The sequence below is a fragment of the Furipterus horrens genome, unplaced genomic scaffold, assembly GCF_987537825.1.
Source record: "Furipterus horrens unplaced genomic scaffold, mFurHor1.1.pri manual_scaffold_3, whole genome shotgun sequence".
NCBI lineage: Eukaryota > Metazoa > Chordata > Mammalia > Chiroptera > Furipteridae > Furipterus > Furipterus horrens.
In genome coordinates, this window is record NW_028327173.1 from 37,239,685 (window position 1) to 37,262,055 (window position 22,371).

Genomic DNA, 22,371 nt, shown 5'->3' on the forward strand with positions numbered 1-22,371 from the left:
AACTGAACTGGAACATGGAACAGTGTCTGTCACCTGATTCTCCTTTTCTTTCATCTAGAATGCCTTTGTGCCTGACCACTCCCACTTGGACCATCCAAGTCTCCAAAGCTCACCTCAGATGCCCTCTTTTCCATGTAGTCTGCTTCTCCTCCCAACCAAACACCAAACACACAAGGCCTCTCTCAAGGCACTTATTTTCTGCCTTATTATATACCTATATATGTATTATTGTACTCCCAATAAAAACTGCAGACCCCATGAAGGCACAGACTTTAATGTGTATGGGAGATAAGCACTGGTGTGTATATTTGAATACACGTACTAATTTTTTAAAACAGGTCACAAATTGAGAAATGATACTACAACAAGTGTATATATGGAGTAAGAAATAGGATAATTGTGCTGACCGGTGTGGCTCAGTTGATTAGGCATCATTCTGCAAAGTAAAAGGCCACCAATTCGATACGCAGCCAGGACAAGGCAGGTTGTGGATTGGGTCCCCAGGTGGGGTACGATAGAGAGGCAACCATTTGATGTTTCTCTCGCACACCAATGATTCTTTCCTTTTCTTTCTCCCTCCTTTCCCCTCGCTCTAAAAAGAAATAAAATCTCTAAAAAAAAAGAAAAGAAAGAAAGAAAGAAATGGGATAGTTGCTTATTCAAATTTTTATTTAAAAATTTTATTATAAAATATCAAGTTTATTGAGTACACACTAGTATTATATAATTCATGTTTCTTTTCAAGTATATGTTAAAATCATCTTCACCTATATACAGAAAGTATTCTGAAAGATAGAAGAATCATATTGTACTCATGAATAAGTTTGAAATGAATCTTTCAATTACAGATATCAGTTTTAAGACATTTAACAGACATCTTCTTGCATGGACTTTTCTCCAAGACTGTCTTTTATAAAAACTATACTTACCTTATTATATGACAAATCCAAAGACTCATGCAATGTTACAGTTAGAACGGAACTTAAAAATCATTCAGTCCAATTCTTTTATTTTGCAGTTGAGTTAGAGGTTTAGTGATGGAATCTTAGTTCAAAGTCATACAGCTAAATAGTGCCAGAGACAAGACTAAAACTAATTTCTTCCAAAATCAAACCCTAAACTCTGAAGTAGACACTACACTGGCAGCCTATCTTAATATTGATTCAGAGGCCCAGTAACAATACTCCAACTTTACTTAGGGGTCACACACAACCTCTAAAACACATTTACTAGACTCCTATGCAGACAGATGTAGCCATATGAGTACACATCAGCCAATGAGATACAAGGATAAGCATACGAACTTTGAGGAAGTCACTTAAAAAGGGAGGGGGTCCACCATTCTCCCTTCTCTTCTTTCTTCTTGTTGCCTGGAATGCAGATATGATGACTCGTTCTGGCAGAAAGGTGGGACCATAAGAATGAGGACCATGCCTTGGGGGCAGGTACACAGAGAGTTTCTATAGAATGAGCCTGGATCCCTGATAACTTCCTGAGAATTGCTGGTGGAATGGTTGTGTAATGTGAAAGAGAACATGTCATTAATACTGACTCCAAGGTTTTTGGCCTGCACAGCTCGTAGAATGAAAAGCCATTTACTGAGATAGGAGAGGAATGGGTCTACCAGGGGTAAGGAAGACGGGGTAGTTAAGTTTGACTGAATATAACTGAAAAGCTCAAAGTAACAGCGGCTTAAATAACATTAGACATTTATTTTTCACATAAAAGAAGACCCAGAAATAGGTTGTCTCATCCACTTTCTTTGTGATAGACCTAAACCTGTCTGCTTCTCATCGCTTTCACTGCTATCACTCTGCTCCCTGTCACTACCCTCTCTCGCCTGTGCACAGCAGTGGCCTCCTAACTGGTCTCCCTGCTTTCATTCCTACCTGCCACCTTCTCTCCCCAGTCTATTTTCCACAGAAGAGCCAGACTTAATTTTTTAAAACATAGGTGTGCCAGGTGATATACTATAGAATCGTACACGTTAAACCTATGTAATTTTATTAACCAATGTAACCAATAAATTCAATTAAAAAAAAGAAAAAACATAAGTGGGCCCATGTTACTCCTTTGCTCAGAATGTTCCAATGGCTGCCTCTGACTCAGAGTAAGACCAAAGTCCTTATTGTAGCCTACCAGGCCTGACGCGATCTGGCCCCCTCCTATGTCTCCGACCCCTCCTACACGCTCCCCCTCACCCACTGTGCCCAGCCACCCTGTCCTCACTGCTGTTCCTTGAACTTGTCAGGCACACTCTGGTCTCGGAATCCTTCTGCTTTTGGGAACTCTGCCCCCAGATATCTACTTATGCTTTCTTATCTCACTCAGGCCTCTGGCCAAACATCGCTTTATCATCGTATCTAAAATAGAATCCCATCCTACTATCTACACGTCCTTCAGAGTACTCACCACCACAGCACATTTGTTTATATTCATTGTCTACCTCCCCCACTAGTTTTGTTACTCTGAGCTCCTCTGCTGTCCCTGCAAAAGCTTGTTAAATATTTGCTGACAACAACAACAACAAAAATGCCAACTCCGTCTTATTAACTAAGAAGATCTAAAAGAGTAATATGGTTTTCTGTTCTAGTAATAATAACCACAGTTAATAGCAACCACAAAACATTAAAAAATTAGAAATAAGATTAATAGACAGCAGTACATCAGGCCATTCGCAAGACTGCCTCCAGAACCATATGTCCTTTTATAGCTGCCCAAAAGATACAAAGCCTTTTCTTGCTGTTCTCACATGACCTCTTCAGTGAGAACACGGGGGTCAAATTGACCACTCATTATCTGGTGATGAGCACAGCTGTCCTCTCAGAACTCTCCAGCTTTTATGGAAAATTCTGGTGATTTATTCATGTTTTAAAACATGAATAAATAAAAGCCCACTAAAACAGATTTATCTTTTCATTCACAATCTATTTCTTTCAAAGTTAGGAGTTTTTTCTATTAAACTTGTAAAATAAAAAAAGAAATCTTTGTAGTAAACTTTACTCCTAAATAGGTCTTCAGCTTGAGATATTTTTAGAGACAATATATGACTAATATTTGTTTTCATGTGGAGAAGGAGCAAAGCCTGACAGAACATCATTTTTCAAAGAAGACTAAGAAGTCTAGCTTCTTCAAGAAAATAACAGGCTGACAATGAAATATCAGAAATAGAAACAAGGGGGAAAAATCCCATTTACTATAGCAACAAGAAAAATAAAGTACCTGGAAATAAACTTAACCAAGGGGGTAAAAGACCTGTACTCAAAAAACTACAGAACACTGAAGAAAGAAATTACAGAAGACACAAATAAATGGTAGCACATACCATGTTCATGGATTGGAAGAATGAACATCATTAAAATGTCCATACTACCCAAAGCAATCTATAGATTCAATGCAATCCCAATTAAAATACCAATGACATATTTCACAGATACAGAACAAATATTTCAAAAATTTATATAGACCCATAAACAACCTCAAATAGCCTCAGCAACTTTGAGAAAGAAAAACAGAGCAGGAAGGATCACAATACCTGGTATCAGACTATACTACAAGGCCACCGTAATCAAAACAGTCTGGTACTTACATAAGAACAGACACATAGGTCAATGGAACAGAACTGAAAGTCCAGAAATAAACCCAAGTCTCTATGGTCAATTAATATTTGACAAAGGGGGCAAGAACATAAAATGGAGTAAAAATAGCCTATTCAAGAAATGGTGTTGGGAGATCTGGAATGGTACATGCAAAAAAAATGAAACTAGACCACCAACTTACACCATACACCAGAATAAACTCAAGATAAATAAAAGACTAAAATGTAAGTTGTGACACCATAAAAGTCCTAGAGGAAAACATAGGCAGTAAAATTTCAGATATCCCACACAGCAATAGTTTCACCAATATGCGTCCTTAGGGCAAGGGATATAAAGGAAAGAATAAGCAAATGGCGACTACATCAAGTTAAAAAGCTTCTACATGGCTAAAGAAAACATCAGCAAAATGAAAAGGGAACCAAGAGTATGGAAAAACATATTTGGCAATGATACCTCGGACAAGGGTTTGATCTCCAAAATATATAAAGAACTCATATGACTCAACACAGGGAACACAAACAATCCTATTAAAAAATGGGCAAAGGACCTGAACAGACACTTCTTCAAGGAGGACATACTGATGGCCCATAGACATATGAAAGGATGCTCAACATCATTAGCCATCAGAGAAATGCAAATAAAAATCACAATGAGATACCACCGCACACCAGTCAGAATGGCCATCATCAACAAATCAACAAACAACAAGTGGTGGCAAGGATGTGAAGAAAAGGGAGCCCTAGTGCACTGCGGGTGGGAATGCAGACTGGTGCAGCCCCTATGGAAAACAGTATGGAATTTCCTCAGAAAACTAAAAATGGAACTGCCTTTTGATCCAGTGATCCCACTGCTGGGATTATACTGGAAGAATCCTGAAACACCAATTCAAAAGAACCTATGCACCCCCATGTTCATAGCAGTGCTATTTATAATAGCCAAGAACTGGAAACAGCCTAAGTGCCCATCTGTAGATGAGTGGATCAAAAACTGTGGTCCATTTACACAATGGAATACTAAACAGCAAAAAGAAAGAAGAAACTCCTACCTTTTGCAACAGTGTGGATGGAACTGGAGAGTTTTATGCTTAGTAAAATAAGCCAGGCGGCAAAAGAGAAATACGATATGATCTCACCTATAAGTGGAACCTAATGAACCAAACAAACAAACAAGCAAAATAGAACCAGAGGCATGGAAATAAAGAACAGACTGACAGTGACCAGAGGGGTGGGGAAAAGGGGATAATGGGGGGAAAAGGGGGAAGGGACTTGTCAAGGAACAGGTATAACAGCAGGGTGGAGACTGACAGTGGGAGAGCGAGGGGGTGTGGGGGGAATTGGGACAACTGTAATAGAACAACAGTAAAATTTTTAAAAAAGAGAAAATAACAGGCTGAAATTTGCAAAGGAAAAACAGCATGCTATTTCTAAGATTTTGCTTTAAAAATATATATTCCTCTTATACATTCTTGGTGACTATTGTTTCATGCTGCTAAACTATTTCTTCTTTGGGAGGAAAAAAAGCAGAGCTCCCAAGAAAATTAAGAGCCTGGCTTTGAAGCTACATCTCCCCTGCACCTGAATCCCATCTCCACTAGCCTTGTCCTTGGGCAAATCATCCCACTTTTCCTCCCTCAGTTTCCTCTTCTGGAAAACTTAGGTAATCCTCACCACAACCCTGGAAGATAAGTGGCTATTAAAAATAGTGTGTGTAGAGTGTGGAGCACAAAGTCTAGCACCCAGTAGGTGCCCAATAAATAAATGGTCGCTGTTATCACTCCCATAAGCAACGATCTGCAGAAGCCCACTCAAGCCATCAGTACTTGTAAACGTACTATATAAAAACAATAAATTTTTAAAGACCGTCTGAAGATACCAAAAGTACGAATCAAAAAAAAAGTTTCCCACCAGTACTATGAATAAAACCGCCCCCAAACAAAAGAGGTGTGGACTGGAGACAAATTCTCCTCTAACAACTTTGAAATAGTGACCTCTGCTGGCCCATGGAAAACATGAGTTTTCCAACCAACGTTTTCATGATTAAGCAAGGGTTGAGTTGAGTCAGCCAGGCTTGGTTCCTGTCCCTGGAACAAAAACCAGGTGTTGCATTACAAGGGACAGAAATCGTCACAAGGGTTACCACGATGTAATTGGGATGTTAACAAAATTAAAGCCTGGCCTTTCCATTTGCTCATCCGCCCAGAAGATTCTTTGTTTTTTTCAAACCCTGTAGTCTCCTATTTTTAAAATGTCATAATTGCATGCAAATGTTACAGCTGAAAAACAACACAAGGGGCATTAAAAATCAATCTTCCATGTAAGCCTCAGATTTTCCAGCATGAAGATCCAAAAGCAGAAGTGGTGACAAATGTGTAGAAAACAGAGTGAAAAAGTCAGAATGCATCATTAAGAATATTAAAACAAAAGGAGGGGGAAAAAATCTTTGGGAACACATGTCTAATTCAGCTGGGGTAAACAGCCAACTACAAAGAAGGCTTTTAAAAACCCTGCAAACCTCTTACAGATATGACCCAGAAATCCAATTAGGAAGCAGTCACGACCCTTTTCTTCAGGCAGAAATATGCTCCATGGAAGAGGCTGCTCAAGAGTCTGCTGGCTGGGATGTTTAGACATGAAACACATTCCCACCTCTTAAAGGTGTGAAATAAAACAGAGGTTGTGAACTGGCAGCCATAGAACCATGTAGTTTGGTTTGGCACTCACTGTATTTTTAAAAATTAATTAGTTTCCAACAGTTTAAAAAGGGAGATTTCATATCAAAATACGAATTTCTGCCTTCTTATAAACAAATGGGGAGATCTAGACAAACCAGGCAAGCATTGTCCCATAACAAAAATCAACTGGGAACAAGCAGCCACACAGTCGTCCCTTTAGAGAGAGATGTGCCTTCTCCAGTTTGCCATGTTCCCTGGACGGAGGTTGGCCTCACTCATATCACCTGCCTGGCTTTTGTAAACACTGGAGTTTGAGACCCTGAGTTTCTAACAACCTTAAGGCACTAAACTGAATTCAGTGCAAACAGGTATCAACCATGTGCAAGGTACTTTAATAGGCACTAGGACTATAAAGAAATAAACATGATCCCAGAAGCCAAAGAACTCACAGATGACTGTTTCCAGCGAGGGCAAGTAAACTGGTTATTATAATACACTAAGACATGTGCATTGAAAAGGTACAGAAGTGATAAAGATTAAAGTAATTAAATTCACTTTCTATCTTCTTGTGATATTATTCAGCTCACTGATGTTCACCTTTTTTCTTTTCTAATATATGCATTTAAGGGTATAAATTTCCCTCTAAGCTTGGCATTAGCTATATCTCACATTTCCATGCGTATATTTTTATCATCACTCCTTTAAAAACATTTTTCTAATTCCCATCTATGTGATTTCTTCTTTGACCTGTGGTTAATCTTAAATGTATTTCTTAATTTCCAAACATACACAATGTTCTAATTATCACTTTTAACTGACCTTTACCTTAATTGCCTTACAAACATGCTCTAAATGATTTTAATCCTTTGAAATTTGTTGAGACTTACTCTATGGACCAACACACAACCAGATTTGTAAATGTGCAATGAGAATTGAAGAGAACACATGTTCTTTAGTTGTTAGGGGCAGTGATCCACGTGTGTCCATTTAGGTCAAGTTCGCTGATCATGTCATTCAAATGATCTACTCTCTATCCTTACTGATTACTTGTTCTATCAGTTTACTGAGTTAAAATACCTTGTTATAATTGTGGATTTGTGTATTTCTCCTTGTAAGAGGTTCTATCCATTTTTGCTCCATGTTATTTTATTAAGGTATAACATTAATAAAGTACGTAAATCTTACATATACAGTCCACTGCATTTTTACGTATGTGTACCCACATAATCCAAATCAAGGTATAGAACATTTCCAGCTCCTTGGGCTTCCTCATGTCCTTCTGAGTCAATATGCCACCTCTCTTTCCATTACCACTATCCGAAGGTTGATAGCCTGTTCCTGAAAAGCATGTAAACGCAATCACACAGTATATATATATACTCCTTTGTGTCTGGCTTCTTTGGTTTACATTATGTCTATTCACATTCTTACACAGAGCAGTTCATTCTTTTGACTGCTATTTAAAATTGCATTGTAAAAGTATAGTTCAATTTATCCATTCTATTGACAGCAGTTGAATTATGTTCAGTTTGGGAGCTGTTGTGGAAAATTTGCTATAAGCATCCTTGTAAACATGACTTTTGGTGTGCTTATGAACTCATTTCTCTTGGGCATATATTAATTAGTGGGATTTGATAGGTTCTAAGATAGGCATGTTTAGCTTTGGTTCACTCCTTCCAGTAATTATGAGTTTTAGTTGTACCATATTCTCAACACCTATCATTTATTTTTAGCCCTTCTGATGGGTGTGTAGTGGTATCTCTATAAATTTTTATTTCCCTAATATTTAATGGTGCTGAATATCCACCCTCCTTTTTGAAGTGCCTGTTCATCTGTTGCTGTTGTTTCAATGTACTTTGAGGCTATATTATTAGGTGCATTAACTTTTAGAACTATCTTTCTCATGAATTGCATCTTTTACTATTTTGAAGTGCCCTCTCTTTATCTATAGTGATTTTTGCCTTAAGTTATACTGTCAAAAATTAATACAACTATACCAGCTTTTAGTGTTTGCTTATTTTTCCCATCCTTTTATTTGTAATATATTCATATCTTTTAGATGTGACTTATTAATAGTAGTTGGCTTTTGATTTGATGAACTTTGCTCTTTTTTATCAGAGCATGTAGTCTATTTATATTTAATGTAATTATTAATATATCTGAGGTTAACTCTACATCTTACTATGTGCATTTTCTTTGTCCTATTAGATTCTTCTCCTTCCTGCTTACTTTCATCTTTTGTTATTCTATTCTTTCTGTCTCAGCTTGAAACTCTTACTATTCTTTTAGTGGTTATCCTTAAGTTTCAATGCACATCTTTAATATACCGGTCTATTGTTTTAAATATGTAGAGACCTTAAGATGTTTTAACTAAAAACTCTGACTTATATGTCATCGTATTGTGTACTTTAATTCTCTGTATAGTTAAAACTATAAATGTTATTTCCCTACCATTTCTGTAGATTAATGCTGGGTATGGAATTCTAGGTCTGTAAATTTCTTTCAGTCCTTTGAAATTTCCATTCCATTGTCTTCAATTGTTTTTGTTGAGAAATTAACTGTCAAGTTGTTGCTCATTTAAAAGTGGTCTTTCTTCCCCTCTGGCTGCTTTTAAGATTTTGTCTTTAGTTTTTAGCACTTTTACTATAATGTACGTCAGCATGCATTTTCATTGATCTATTTAGGGCACACAGAGCTTTTGCAATCTGTGGCTTGATTTCTCATCAACTTTATAAAGTTACTTGGTATAAAATCTTCAAAATTGCTTCTGCACCATTAGATTTCTAACTCCTGCCAGGATTACATTTACAAACTTTCTCGTTATAGTATCTTGTCTCATACTTTCTTCTGTAATTTAATATTTTTTACTTTCTATGCTTTATTCTGGATAATTTCTTCTGACCTAGCTCCCAAGTCATTTTTTCTAGCTATGTCTAATCTGCAGTAAACCTATCCATCAACTTCCTAATTTTAGTTACTCTATTTTTGTCCTAGAATTTGTCTGTGGTTCTTTCTCAAATTATATATGAGTTCTGTTCAGAAAGTATCCAACCACGTAGTATGAAAAATAGAGACATTTATTGAAGATACAGGAAACATTGTACGTAGGACAATGACGCCTAAGTCCCCTTCAAAGTAGGCACCTTGGGACCTCAGACAGTTCTCCCAATCGCCATCAGCTGCCCCATTGTATTTTCCTGAAATTCATCGATGGTCTGAAATCTCTTCCCTTTCAAAGCTGGAAGTCACAGGACACCAAATCTGGGCTGTAGGGGAGCTGAGTCACCTGGGTGATTTGGTTTCGTAAAAAAACTGCACGAGACGTCAAACATAAACAGGTGCACTGTTGTGATGAGACATGATGCATAAACAGGTGCACTGTCATGATGAAGCTGAAAATCACCAGTTGCCCATAGCTGGGCCTTCTGAATCATTCTAAAGCTTCTTTGGAGGAATGTTCAAGGTTAATGCAAAATCTGATGCAAAATTGTTGCTCTACTGGCTCAGCCATTTTAAATGTGATGGCCACACAGTACACATGCTCACTCAACAGTGCCTACTGCCCCCAATGACTAATACAGTGAAGTCGTCATTATTTACACATGCGTATTCCAGCCCACTCTCCTTGGCTGCCAGGTTACATCGATGTTGCGCAAACCATTCTCATTGTATTAACAATGGCTGGATTTTTTCTGGACAGACCTTCTATATAGTTTACATAGTTATAATTCACATATGTATTTTATACATGTCAGAGAAGGAAAACTCTGACTCCAAAAAACCTCCGCTGCCTTGCGGCATACCTCTTCAGGGGAAAGGCTAAGGGAGTAAACCCCGACAGAAAATCCGGAGCCGGAGTCCCTAAGGCGGTTTGACGTTGTAGTCATCACCGGCAACTCCTGCGGCGCACCTGAAGCCAAGCTGTATTGACTCCGTCTTTCCCTTGGATCCTTCAGCTGCGAAGAGGGGGGGGGTCTGCTGCATGGGCAACAGCAGACCCTCCATATCACCCTGCCCAGGCTCTGTAGCTTCAGCTTCACTGGAGAAGACACTTCAGCGTCATCGCAAGATGTCGATTCAACACGGGAGGAGACAGATACCGTGTCACTCCCGAGTCGGACTGCACAGCCATTCTCGGCGGGGCAGATAGACTCTTAAGAAGCTACACCATCGTCTCTCGAGACGGACGGCTGCCGACGACGACGATGATTTTATACATGTGTGTAGTTTCTACTATATATATGTAGTTTCCAGTTCTCTAAATAAGAATTTCATTTTTAACCTTACTGAACAGTAATCATGATTATTTTAAAGTGTTTTATAACTATAATATCTGGAATCCCTATGTATTCTTCTTTGCAGGCCCTGAACCTCCAATTTCGTCCCCTCTCTTAGGAGGGTATGAGAACTGCCCCTACCCTCCACTTTCTCCTTATCAACAAAAGTAAGTTCTTAGAAGCCATGTTGGCACTGCATGACTTTGTTCCTGAAGTCTAATTAGACCCTTGAACACTTGATCCATTTGGGCTAATTTCTTTCAATCAAGAATTTGGTTGGCATTCGGGTACAGTTCGTCAGTCTCTATTATATATAAACTCAGGAGCTAGAGGGCAGATGGAAAGAGAGGTAGAAAGCCAGTAGACAGAGAAAGAGAACTAAAGCACTGATGCATAAAGCAGAGAACCATTTAGATATCCTGAGAGCTTTACAGAGTCTTCATGGGGTCCAAAAGCAAATCTGTACTGCGTCCACACTTTCCTGTGCCCTTAGGGTCAACTCCCATTTTTACACTCACACTAAGTTGAGGTCAGGATTATTTCCTTGCAACTAAGAGTCATAATATAGTTAGGGACTATTCATTCAAGCTGCAAAACCCTGTTTATAAAAAGTTGAAAGATAAAAAAGATAAACCATTCAATAGTCAACATATCTTCAAAAGACTATCAAGGTAAAGGTCTGTGCCTTAGAGGTCACCTTCCAATGTTTCTCTGCCAGGGGAATCCCATAGGTCTTCTAGAACTACTTTTCCACCAGCATCACTTGCAGGACACACTCAATGGTGTCTGGTGAGATATGTGCATGCAAGGAGAACACGAACACATGAGGGCAAGGCAGAGCCACACAGCTCCTGCAAAATAATACAAGTGACAAAGTGGGCTAGCACAAGGACATTTAAGGCAATGCACTTAGTGCAAGCTAGGAACAGAACAGATGCTCCATCAACAATGAGACGGTAAAGCAAGACACATGAATTTTGTAAATAAGTCGAAAAGAGGACTGTGCAAGGAAGGGTTGCCTCCACTTATTTTACCATACAAGGCGGCGGGCTCTTTGAGGGCAAGGTCTGTGACTTTATACTATCAGAGCCTATCACAGAGCCTGCTACACAGCAGGCAGTGAGTGAATGCTGAATGAGTAAATGTAAGAATTAACAGCATTCTACAAAAGCAAGTCTACACCACCTTGTCTTAAATTCCTTAAGTCAGACCCATGGGGTCTGGACAGCACCTTACAATCAAACATACTATGGGCAATGTAAGCATAGTCATACTACATTGAATAAAATTTAATCTACGAACAGTCTCATATAAGTTAAGGTCAGGTTTAGGTGCCAAATAAATGTCGATATACTGAGAAAACGTAACTGGAATCCTGGAAGAAGGGGGAGCTCGTATCCTACAAGAGGACACAGATTTGTAATCAGTTAATTTACAATTCAATGTGATAAGATCCAAAAACAGAAGGAATGGCAGAGCACTGAAAAAACGAAATCTCTGGGAGTATGTGGGGAGGCTAAGCTCACTGGAAAGAATGAGAAGTTTGCCAAGACAGGGAACACCACAAGCATCTAATGGCGCGAAAAAGCAGCCGTTTCTCATCACCTGCTGCAATTTCAAGATAAGCATATAACCTCTTGACTATGTCTCAGATTTCTGCCTTACTTAGAGGATCCAATCATATTCTCCAAGCTTTCCAATAAATAAATCAGATGGAAAAACTGTACCTTATAGCAAACGATAGCTCACATGCTTCGATGCTCACCCGAGAGCACACCGCATGTAAGAGAACTCGCTACAGCAGCGATTAAGTGCGCCCTTCTGACTGGCAGCATTACCTGAACACTTGTTAGAAATACAAGTTCGAGGGCCCCACCTTAGATTTACATAATTGGAAACTCTGGAGGTGGTACCCAGTGTTTCAACAAGCTTTCCAAGTGATTCTGACACATGCTAAATTTGTTAACTTCTCATCTATAATAAACTCTTCTCACAGTGTGATTCTGGTCAGCAGTTTGCTAAGAATAGCTGGATTGTTAACTGATAAATTAAAGCCACCTCTGTTATAAGCTATTTGGTTTTCAAGAAAGATGACTGGATTGGGAGAGCAAAAGAGGGATCTGAGGGCCTTTAGTACAGCACCTCAACTACCTTGAGGTGAAGTTCAGACTAATTTAAGTAAAGTTGACAGACAACTGTTAACCTGGGAGAATATGATCCGTTTAGAAACACTATTCTGGCAGGAAAAGAAACTTCTATTAAAAGATAGCTTTTGGTACCTGCCTCATTTGTTTAGTTTTGAAAGAAAGGAGCCAAGACAATGAAAAAAAGACTTAAATTCAAGCTCCTTAGAGTTACCATTAAATACTGATCACCCAACAAATTAGTCTAGTTAAGAACAAAAGCTGATTCCTCATGAAGTTAAACCGGCTTCCGACCAAGACAGAGGCATAGACAGACACGCTGTGTCTCCCTCCACAACTAAGAAGGAATACAACTACCTCAAAACTAGAGACAACCAGATGTTCCAGAAAATCGAGCTGCATGGAAGTCCAACAAACAAAGATATAAATAAGAAATACTCATCCAGACAGGTAGGAGGGGCAGAGAGGACGTGGTGTGGTGGCTGCAGCGGCAGGCCAGTGGAAAGCATGGTCACACGTTTTAGAAAGTCGGGAGGGACACCTGGGGAGCGTGCCCAGCCCCAAACCAGACCTCGAAGCTCATAGTCCCAGCACCGGGGAAAATAAAGCTTCATTGCTTCTGACTGTGCAAACCAGTGGCGGTTGGGGCAGAGGAAGACACTGCCCATCTCTCAGCAGAGTACGCTTGTTTAAAGGGCCCCCAAAGTCCTAGAACATCCACAGACCCACCCACTCTGGGAATGATGGCCAGGGCAATAGATAGAGAAGCACCAGTCCTGTATGGAAGTGGGAGAAGTGGCTGGAAAAGGGGCAAGTGCTGAGCAAGCAGCATTGTTCCCTCTCAGATCCCTCCCCACATACAGTGCCACAATGTGGTGCAACTGGTCTCCCTGTACTGATGAATACCTATGGCTCCGCCCCTTATAATGTAACAAGAGCGACGCCTCTACTTAAGACACGGAGGCAAACAAACACAGGAGCCTGTCAAGATGAGGAGACAGAGAAGTATGGCCCAAAAGAGGAAATGGATCGAGGTTCCAGTGGGAGAACTAAGTGACGAGGAGATAGCCAACCTAACAGATGAGGAGAGAGACAACCTAACAGACGCCGAGTTCAAACCACTGGTGATAAAGATGCTCACAGGCTTGACAGATATGCTTGAGTACGGCAAACGCGTAAGAAGTGAAGGCTATGCTAAGTGAAACGAAGGAGAATCTACACAAAACCAATGGTGAAAGGAAGGAAACTGGGGTTCAAATCAATGATTTGGGGCATAAGGAAGAAAAAAACAGTCAACCAGTATAGAATGAGGAAACAAGAAATGAAAAAAATGATGAGAGGCTTAGGAATCTCTGGGACAACTTTAAATGTGCCAACATCCGAATCATAGGGGTGCAAGAAGAAGAGGAAGAGCAAGAAATTGAGAGCTTATGTGAAAAATGAATGAAAACTTCCCAAATTTGGTGAAGGAAATAGACATACAAGTCCAGAAAGCACAGAGAGTCCCAAACAAGGTAGACTCAAAGCAGACCACACCATGACACGTCATCATTCAAATGCCAAAGATTAACGATAGAGAATCTTAAAAGCAGCAAGAGAAAAGCAGTTACCTACAAAGGGGTGCCTATAAGACTATCAGTTGATTTCTCAAAAGAAACTTTGCAGGCAAGAAGGGACTGGCAAGAAGTATTCAATGTGATGAAAAGCAAGGTCCCACAACCAAGAATATTCTATCCAACAAAGCTATCATTTGGAATAGAAGGGCAGATGAAGTGCTTCCCAGACAAGGTAAAGCTAAAGGAGTTCATCATCACCAAGCCATTATTATATGAAATGTTAAAGGGACTTATTTAAGAAAAAGAAGATCAAAACTATGAACACTAAAATGACAACAAACTCACAACTATCAACAACTGAATCTAAAAAATAAAAACAAAATCTAAGGAAACCAGAATAGGAACAGAATCACAGGTATGGGGACCATTTGGAGGCTTATCAGCTGGGTGGAGGAAGGGGGAGAAATGGGGATATGCTGCAAGGATTAAGAAGCATGATTGGTTGGTACAAAATAGACAGGGGGAAGTTACGAATAATATAGAAAGGGGTGAAGCCAAAGAACTTATATGCATGACCCATGGACATGAACTAAGTGGGGTTGGACTGCTGGAGGGAAGAGGGGTACTGAGCAGAGGGGAGCAAAGATAAAAAAAAATGGGACTACTGTAACAACATTATCAATAAAATATACTTAAAAAAAAAAAGTTAAACCTTTTTAGGTTTTAAAAGCATCAACTGTAGAGAAGGAATTCAAATGGCGAAGGAAACACACCAGAAATTAACTGACCATGTAAATATACATTTCAATTAATAGTCCTATTTTTTTTAAATGTCGATTTATTTTTCTACCCAATTCAGTGTCAGTGATATACAAAAAGATATAAACATTACCACATTTACAGGAAGACATACAAAACAATTACCAAGGAACAAATCCAGCAAGGTAACCAATTGTAGCTTGTCCATGTCCACTGAACTGTAGCATGTTTATCCTAGGACAGTTTCAAAGTTCTCTGGGAAAGAAGTTATATGGATTTATACCTTCCATAAGGGTCAAGCAAACATTACAAGAGCTGATGGAATCATGTTTTATACTGACAGAGAAAAGCTCTTAAAGAACACTCTAATTTTCAGGCCAATGTTACAGCACCAATGGGCTCATAGGCAAGACACGACTTCTTCAGCAAACAAAAACACTTCTCTCCTCTTGGCCTTCCTAAGATCCTCCTCCTGTACACAGCAGAAGGAGCTCTTTTTAGTAGCAGGTGATTGAGCCACACCCTCCCCCAACAGATGGTGTGGAGATTATCAACAAACAATAGGGGAAAGGAACTGACTTCCTTCCCAGTTAAATACAATCCAGATTTGGGGAGACAGTTTCCAGATCCCACCAAGCAGACTTTATGTGACCCGTATTTTGTACAAAGCACATTCTCTGGATAGAAAACAGGAATGAACACCTCAAAATTTTTCACATTGCTCATCAAACATACCTTTGCCCAAAGTCTTAGCTAGACATTTTAACTAAGAGTTTAAAGGAATCATCCCATCATCAGTCCCAGGAAGAAAATGGGTTAAATACCATAATTCCTTATGGCAGAAGAAGGTTAAGAGTCCTCTTCTCCCAAAACGCCTCAGCCAGGGGTAGCACAGAAAATCGAGTGTAAAAAGCTCAATGGCTTTAAAACATAAAACTCAACAGTTCTCAGTCAACCTAGTCACAGTTTTCTGGCCATCTGCAAGTAACTACCACATTCAAAATTCAACTTTCACATTTAAAAAAAGAAAGAAAAAGAAAGAAAAAAAAAATCAACTCCACTTCAGAGGGGAAAAAGGCAATGACAATGGCCATAGCCTAAGTTCTCCAAACACTTGTCAACTGGGGAGCTGTCTCATGAAGACACTTTGAAAGTTAGCAGGATTCATTTATAATTTGGCACAAGCTCGCTGAAGGGGCAACAGAGGGAATAAAGATATAATACATCAAGTAATCAAATTGTAGACATATACACCACATTAAAGAGTCATACACAACTGTGCTGACTGAGTAAAAATTTGGGGACACTATAGGGGAAAAGATAATAGGAAAAAAATTAGCAGGAAACAATTCAGTTCAAAGCTAGTCCAGTGAATATCTACTAGTAGAATTTCCAATCTTTCATTTCCAAAGTTAAACAAATAAATTATAAAATTATCTCACTCACTTTGGGGACATACAATATGCTACCCAGTAATCCCTCTGATTTCTGGTTTCACTTGCTAGCTGAGGATAAGCTGCTTCTGGCTGTAAAGATTTTCCTAATATATTTTAATTAGCCAGTTAACACAGCTAAGACTGCTCCCTCTGTGAGGCCAAAAAAATTCACAAAATATTTTCATCTAATGAAGATGAAGGGTGAGAAAAAAGGGAGTTTCCTGGTTTTTCTTGCAAAACATTTTCTCTCACTTGAAAAACTCTACAATCACTTAATGTTTTGTTCCAGAAAAAGAAAGTAAAACTAGTTAGGAAGAGTCATACACTTATTGTTTACTAGCATGATACAAAATAAATTTATAGATGTCAGTCAATTGTATTTCAAAAACCAAATGTGAATGTTTAATCTTGTAACTTAAGAACTGAATTTTTCCACATTCCTTTATATAAAGTTAGCATCTGTAAATTGAGACTTTTTTTGGACAATCATGCAAATTTAATTTGTCTCTGCAAACAAAAACACAACCTAAAATATTAACAAAATATGTCCTTTAGACAATCTTTTTTCTGTGAACTTTTTCTCCAGTGTTACCATTTTTATCCTTTAATAAACAGAAACAACTCTTAAACAGTTTATGTATTTCAAGTTTACAGACAGTTAAACTCTCGATGAGGACAGAAGACTGGAGCAAGTCAACCTATCTTACCTTCTGAACTGGCTCTACTCCTCTCAAAAGTAAATTCTAAAAATTTTCTAATTATTATTAAGCTATACAAACTAAAGACATTTGTACTGCCATAGATGCATCTGTGGAATTGAATAAAGATTTTATTATACCACACACACAACAAGGAACTGGTACAGAAAAGGCCGTTTTCGGTTATTCTGTTGAGAATTTCTTTCCATGATTTCTCCCATTAAAGTATAGTTTTCAAAGCAACCACCACGACAAAGGAAGCATCTAATTAGTCCATTTTCTTCTGATCCAAGAATGCCGAACATTTACTGTCCCATCTGTAGTTGTATCAGCAGTGTAATGAACACAGTTTATATTACTTAACTATTCTTTGAACTCCAAGAACTGTTGAAGTCTTTTCTGATGTTCTGCAGATGCTTGCACAGCACTAAATGAAACATAAATTCAAAGCATAAGCTTTATTTTACATTAAGCATATTAAGTGAACCACAGAGCACAGAGTCAATATTTTTCAAAACAATTAAAAATGAAGAGAAATCTTCACTTATTTAGTACTTCTGAAAAAATTGGATGAAAACTCTCCTTAATCTAATGAGGAGGAGGGCTTTCATTCAGTAATGGCATGCTTCCACCTTCTAAAAGACTAAAGCAAATTAAGATTGACAAGTAAAGGCATCGATTTTAACCTGCTCTGCTGTGGAACCTGCTGTGCAGAGTTCCAGGCCTTACAGATTTTCTGGATTTTATTATTTTATTTAAACCAGATTTGAACATTATCTTTGAGTTGTGGAGTATTTGAATTGCCTTTAATATAAAATCCTTTAAACTAAAATGTTTGGTTAAAACATAATAGACTCCACTAATCGTTTTCAAAGGTAACAGCTTGGTGGTTTAGATTTACTTTTCTCTTTGAAAATAAATTATGTCTTGGATGGGGAAATTGAGTTCTCTCCCAATCCTCAGCCCCACAAAAATACATTATCTTGACAAAGTTAGGGCAAATATATATTAAAACTAGTGTAACACTTCCTTTTAAACTTCTATGCAAAAAAATAAAAACAATGAAAGATTCTGGTTTTCTAGTTGTTGAATAGTAATATATCATTACTGAATGATAAAGTTCTAGTAACAGGAAGTCACCATTTTTAAAAGTGCCAAAGAGTCTTACTATAACAATTTTGCTACAAATCATTCTTTAAGTCCCTACACAGACATCTCTGCTTTCTTAAACCATGTAGCTGCTTCTAATTGAGCCATTTCAAGTACTCCACTGTGCAGATTCCCACCGAGGAGCTAGCGAGACTGTCATTTCCAACTAAATGGCTCTGAACTCTCCTAAACATCAAGTCTGCAGCTTTTTCATGAATCTTCTCTCTGCTAGCAGGAACTGAACTCTTACTACTATTAGTACTACCCACTCTAATATCTGTCTTTTCCCCTCAAATTTCAACATTATAGGCTAGAAAATCAGTAAATCAAATTTCCTTATTTTAAACCTGGTTCTCAGAGATAGCTTTGGATAATGAATAAATTAGGTATTATACAGTAATAACAGTTATTTCCCAAACAATATACAATGTATAGTGAGGGCTTTATATGTGTATGATCCATTTTAATTTTATTAACAATGGAATAACATAGAATGAATAACCTACTTAATTCGAGTATAGACTCTGTAGATAAAACTGTCAGGTCAGAAAGTTCTGAGTGTGAATTCTGGCTCTCCAATTTACTACCCACAAATTCTTGAGCAAGTTACTTATAAAATCATTAGGAAACTTACCCACACCAGAGACAGTCAATGATGTAACCAGACATAAATTTAAATGTTTTAACTCTAAATCTAACATTTTTTCACCCTGGCCAGTGTGGTTCAGTTGGTTGGAGCATCATCCAATAAACTGAAAGGTTGCAGGTTTGACGCCCAGTCAGGGCACATGTCTAGGTTATGGGTTCGGTACCTGGTCCAGACACATTTGAGAGGCAACCAATGAACGACGTTTCTCTCCCTCTATCTCTCCCTCCCCTCACCTCCCTCTAAAATCAATAAGCATATCCTTGGGTGAGAATTTTCTTTTTTAATTAACATTTTTCCAGTATACCATTCTATCCTATATTTGTACAAAATAGCCTCTACTAACCTCATTAATTTTAATGCACATATAAAATTTGGCTCTTCTCAGAGAAAAGCTAAGGCAGAGTTCCATTCTCAAAATTTTTTATCAGTCATCTATCTCCCTCCCTTTCTTTTCTAAAAAATCTCTATTTCCCCCTTTTCTCTGTTTTGGCACTGTCATCAATATAGACAGGAATATCATATCTCTTTCATTCTCTAAATTCATTGGGTGTTTTCTGAGAGTATTCTGCAGGGCAGTTTATATCTCAGGAGCAGTTTAGCAATAAATCAGTAAAGAATTTAAAATTTTAAAAGCAAGAAAGACCTGATTTCAGGTTCATGTTCTAACACTCATTGGACTGTGCTATTAAGCAAGTTCTTAATCTCTTTGGGCCTCAGTTTCTATTTCTGTACAATTATGATAATATCTACCTCACAGGCTTCTGAGAAGAATAGATAAAAAGAAATATATATATATATAATGTGCAAAGTTATTGTCTAGGACAGCACTATCCAACAGAACTTCCTGCAGTGATGAAAACGTTTTGTATCAAAGCTGTCCAACAGAGTAGCCACTAGCCATATATAATTACTGAGGACTTGAAATGATGAAAAACTGGATTTTAAATTTTATTTAACTTTATTTAATTTAAATAGCAATACATGGCTATCATACTGCAGAGCACAGATGTAGGAGGCTCTCAATAATATTTTGAATGAATAAACCTCTTAAGGAGAGACGGTTATCTACAGCTCTTTTGTATTCCCACTCAGAACCAAAGTATTCTGTAATACTCGCTACTGCTACTGCCTAGTTTTATGAAAGTAAAAGAAAATATACTACTGCTTCTAAAAGCAGGTGCATGAGGAAGTTCTCAACTATTAACTGACTGCGTACAGAAAAAGCAGAGTACTCTCTCGTCTTCTGAAGTTCATTTATAATTACGATAAAACACAATTTAGTTAATAAACTAGTATCCCTTACCCTGCTTAGCTAAATTATTTCATGAGAAGAAAGCAGCAAACACTAATGGAACTAAATATAAACAGGTTTAGCATTTGTGGTTTTCTCTCTGGCTACGTGTCTGAAATTGATCTGTAACTATTTTTCTAGCATGATTCACAAAGCATGGAGGACTCATTTATAGAAGACTCTGCTCACCCCAAGTCTTAGTTTGCTGGCCAAGATGCAATAACAGAATTATTTTTCTGCTTTTTTTCTCCCTGAAGGATGTTTAGGTAATTTTAAAAAACGGTATGCAATTGCATTTGCTGCTTTTATAACTTTCTCTCCTTTTTTTGTCCATTTGAAAGAAGGCCCCAAAGCTTATACAACAGGTCAAATTTTAAAATATAAAGTCTCAATCCAAGCTGTTAACTCCCAGTAGGAATCACGAAGGTCCCAAAACAACACTTTCAACATGTGAGCCTTTATAATTTTCATACCTATTTCTCAGAACTCCTGAAAATGGATCATCATCAGGGATCAAAACAGGTAAACTTACTTCAGATGTTCGCCAAATGTAGTAGTTATTCGATAGATAGCAGTTTTTAGTGATGCTCTAAATGCAAATCTTAATGTTTTGTAAGAAGTGTCCACAAGGGTTTCTGAAATCCGAGGTGGTTTACTGGAAGCATGAGGAAGCTTGAAGTACTTGTCAACTGCCTAGATCAAAGAAAGAAAACACATTAGAGTGAACTACAATGACGGCCAACTTAGTCCAAAGGATTAAGGAGATTTTATTTTGGACAGACAGACAGACACATATATACTACAAAATACTTATTTTGGATCACAAATCGTTTGAAAAACAATGCAGTAGACGTTCAGCCCCGTCAGCGATTACCTGAAAAAATTCCTTTCCTCTAAAAAAGAAAGCTATACTTCATAACAACCTTGAAAAGAAAGACATTTCCTCTAAAAAAATTAAAAAGCTGTACTTAACACCCTTGAAAATGCAAAACTGGGAAGTAAAACACAGATATGTTACTCTCCTTATGTTTAGCAGTATGAGTCCTTTACTGAAAAGCTCAAGAAAAAACAAGCCCAAAACTTTATGCTTAAAACAAAAGTCACTTACTTAACTATCTTATCTTCCTTTTCAATTCTAATGATAAAGCATCTAAGAGCAATAGGTTGGGAGAGGGAATCCGAAAGTGAAACTGATTTTATTTAGTTGACAGAATTGAGATTTAAGTATATCTTTAAAGGCCAAAGGTATGTAATATCATTTTTACATGCTAAAACTACACTGAGATGACAGAAGTGAAAATATAAAAGTGTAAGTGTACTAATATATTACAGCAATATAATGTTTAAAGGGACAAGAAATAATAGTATAAGTCTATTATTTCTAATAATGAATATAACCACCAAAAGAAATAAAAACAAGTTATAATGATGTTTTTAACTTCAAGAACTCTTTTATGTCATCTAAGTGCTATTTTTTATTTTAGCATCCTATTTTGTTTCAGAGATGTAACAGCCTCTCTTATTTCTGAGGATTCTGATGATTTTTTAATGTGTTTTTGTTGTTTTGCTTATAGCTTCTTTCACGACACTTTCCCCTCCTTATGTCTTCTGGTCTTTATCTTCTGCATTAGTGACCTTTATCAGAAATCTAGTGACCCTTTGCCCTGGCCGGGTAGTTTAATTGGTTGGAGTGTTGGTCCAGTACACCAGTGACCCCCAACCTTTTTGGCACAACAGACCAGTTTGGTGGAAGATGTGGGGAGGCGAAGCGAAGCTGGGGTGAGCTTCACACGCCCACTGTGAAATGGGGGCGGGGGGGGCGGGAACAGGAGGCAGAGCTCAGGCAAGCTTTACTTGCAGCCCAGTTCCTAACAGAGCGTGGACAAGTACTGGTCCTGGGCCCAGAGACTGGGGACCCCTGCCAAATACCAAAAGGCTTGATTCCAGGTCACAGCACATGCCTAGAATGTGGGTTTGATCCCTAGGTTGGGGTGCATATAGGAAGCAACTGATGGATGTTTCTCTCCACTCCCCCTGACCCCCTGCCTTTTTCTCTCTCTAAAATAAAAACAGCCAATAAACATATCCTCATGTGAGGAAAGAGGTGGGAGGGAGGGAGGAAGGAATCTAGTTACCCTTGGC

At 38.1% G+C, this 22,371-nt stretch overlaps 1 protein-coding gene across 1 annotated transcript in view; it reads right to left on the reverse strand.

Annotated features, from left to right (window-relative positions):
- Positions 1-17,249: 17,249 nt before the first annotated feature.
- NDC1 (NDC1 transmembrane nucleoporin) overlaps positions 17,250-22,371 on the reverse strand; it is a 49,250-nt gene continuing 44,128 nt past the window's right edge. Inside the window, exons 17-18 of the mRNA XM_090269500.1 lie at positions 20,762-20,922; positions 17,250-17,567 (exon numbers count right to left, since the gene is read on the reverse strand). Of these exons, the coding sequence (XP_090125626.1) occupies positions 17,504-17,567; positions 20,762-20,922 (225 nt within the window). The 3' untranslated portion in view covers positions 17,250-17,503. The remainder of the gene's footprint in view (positions 17,568-20,761; positions 20,923-22,371) is intronic.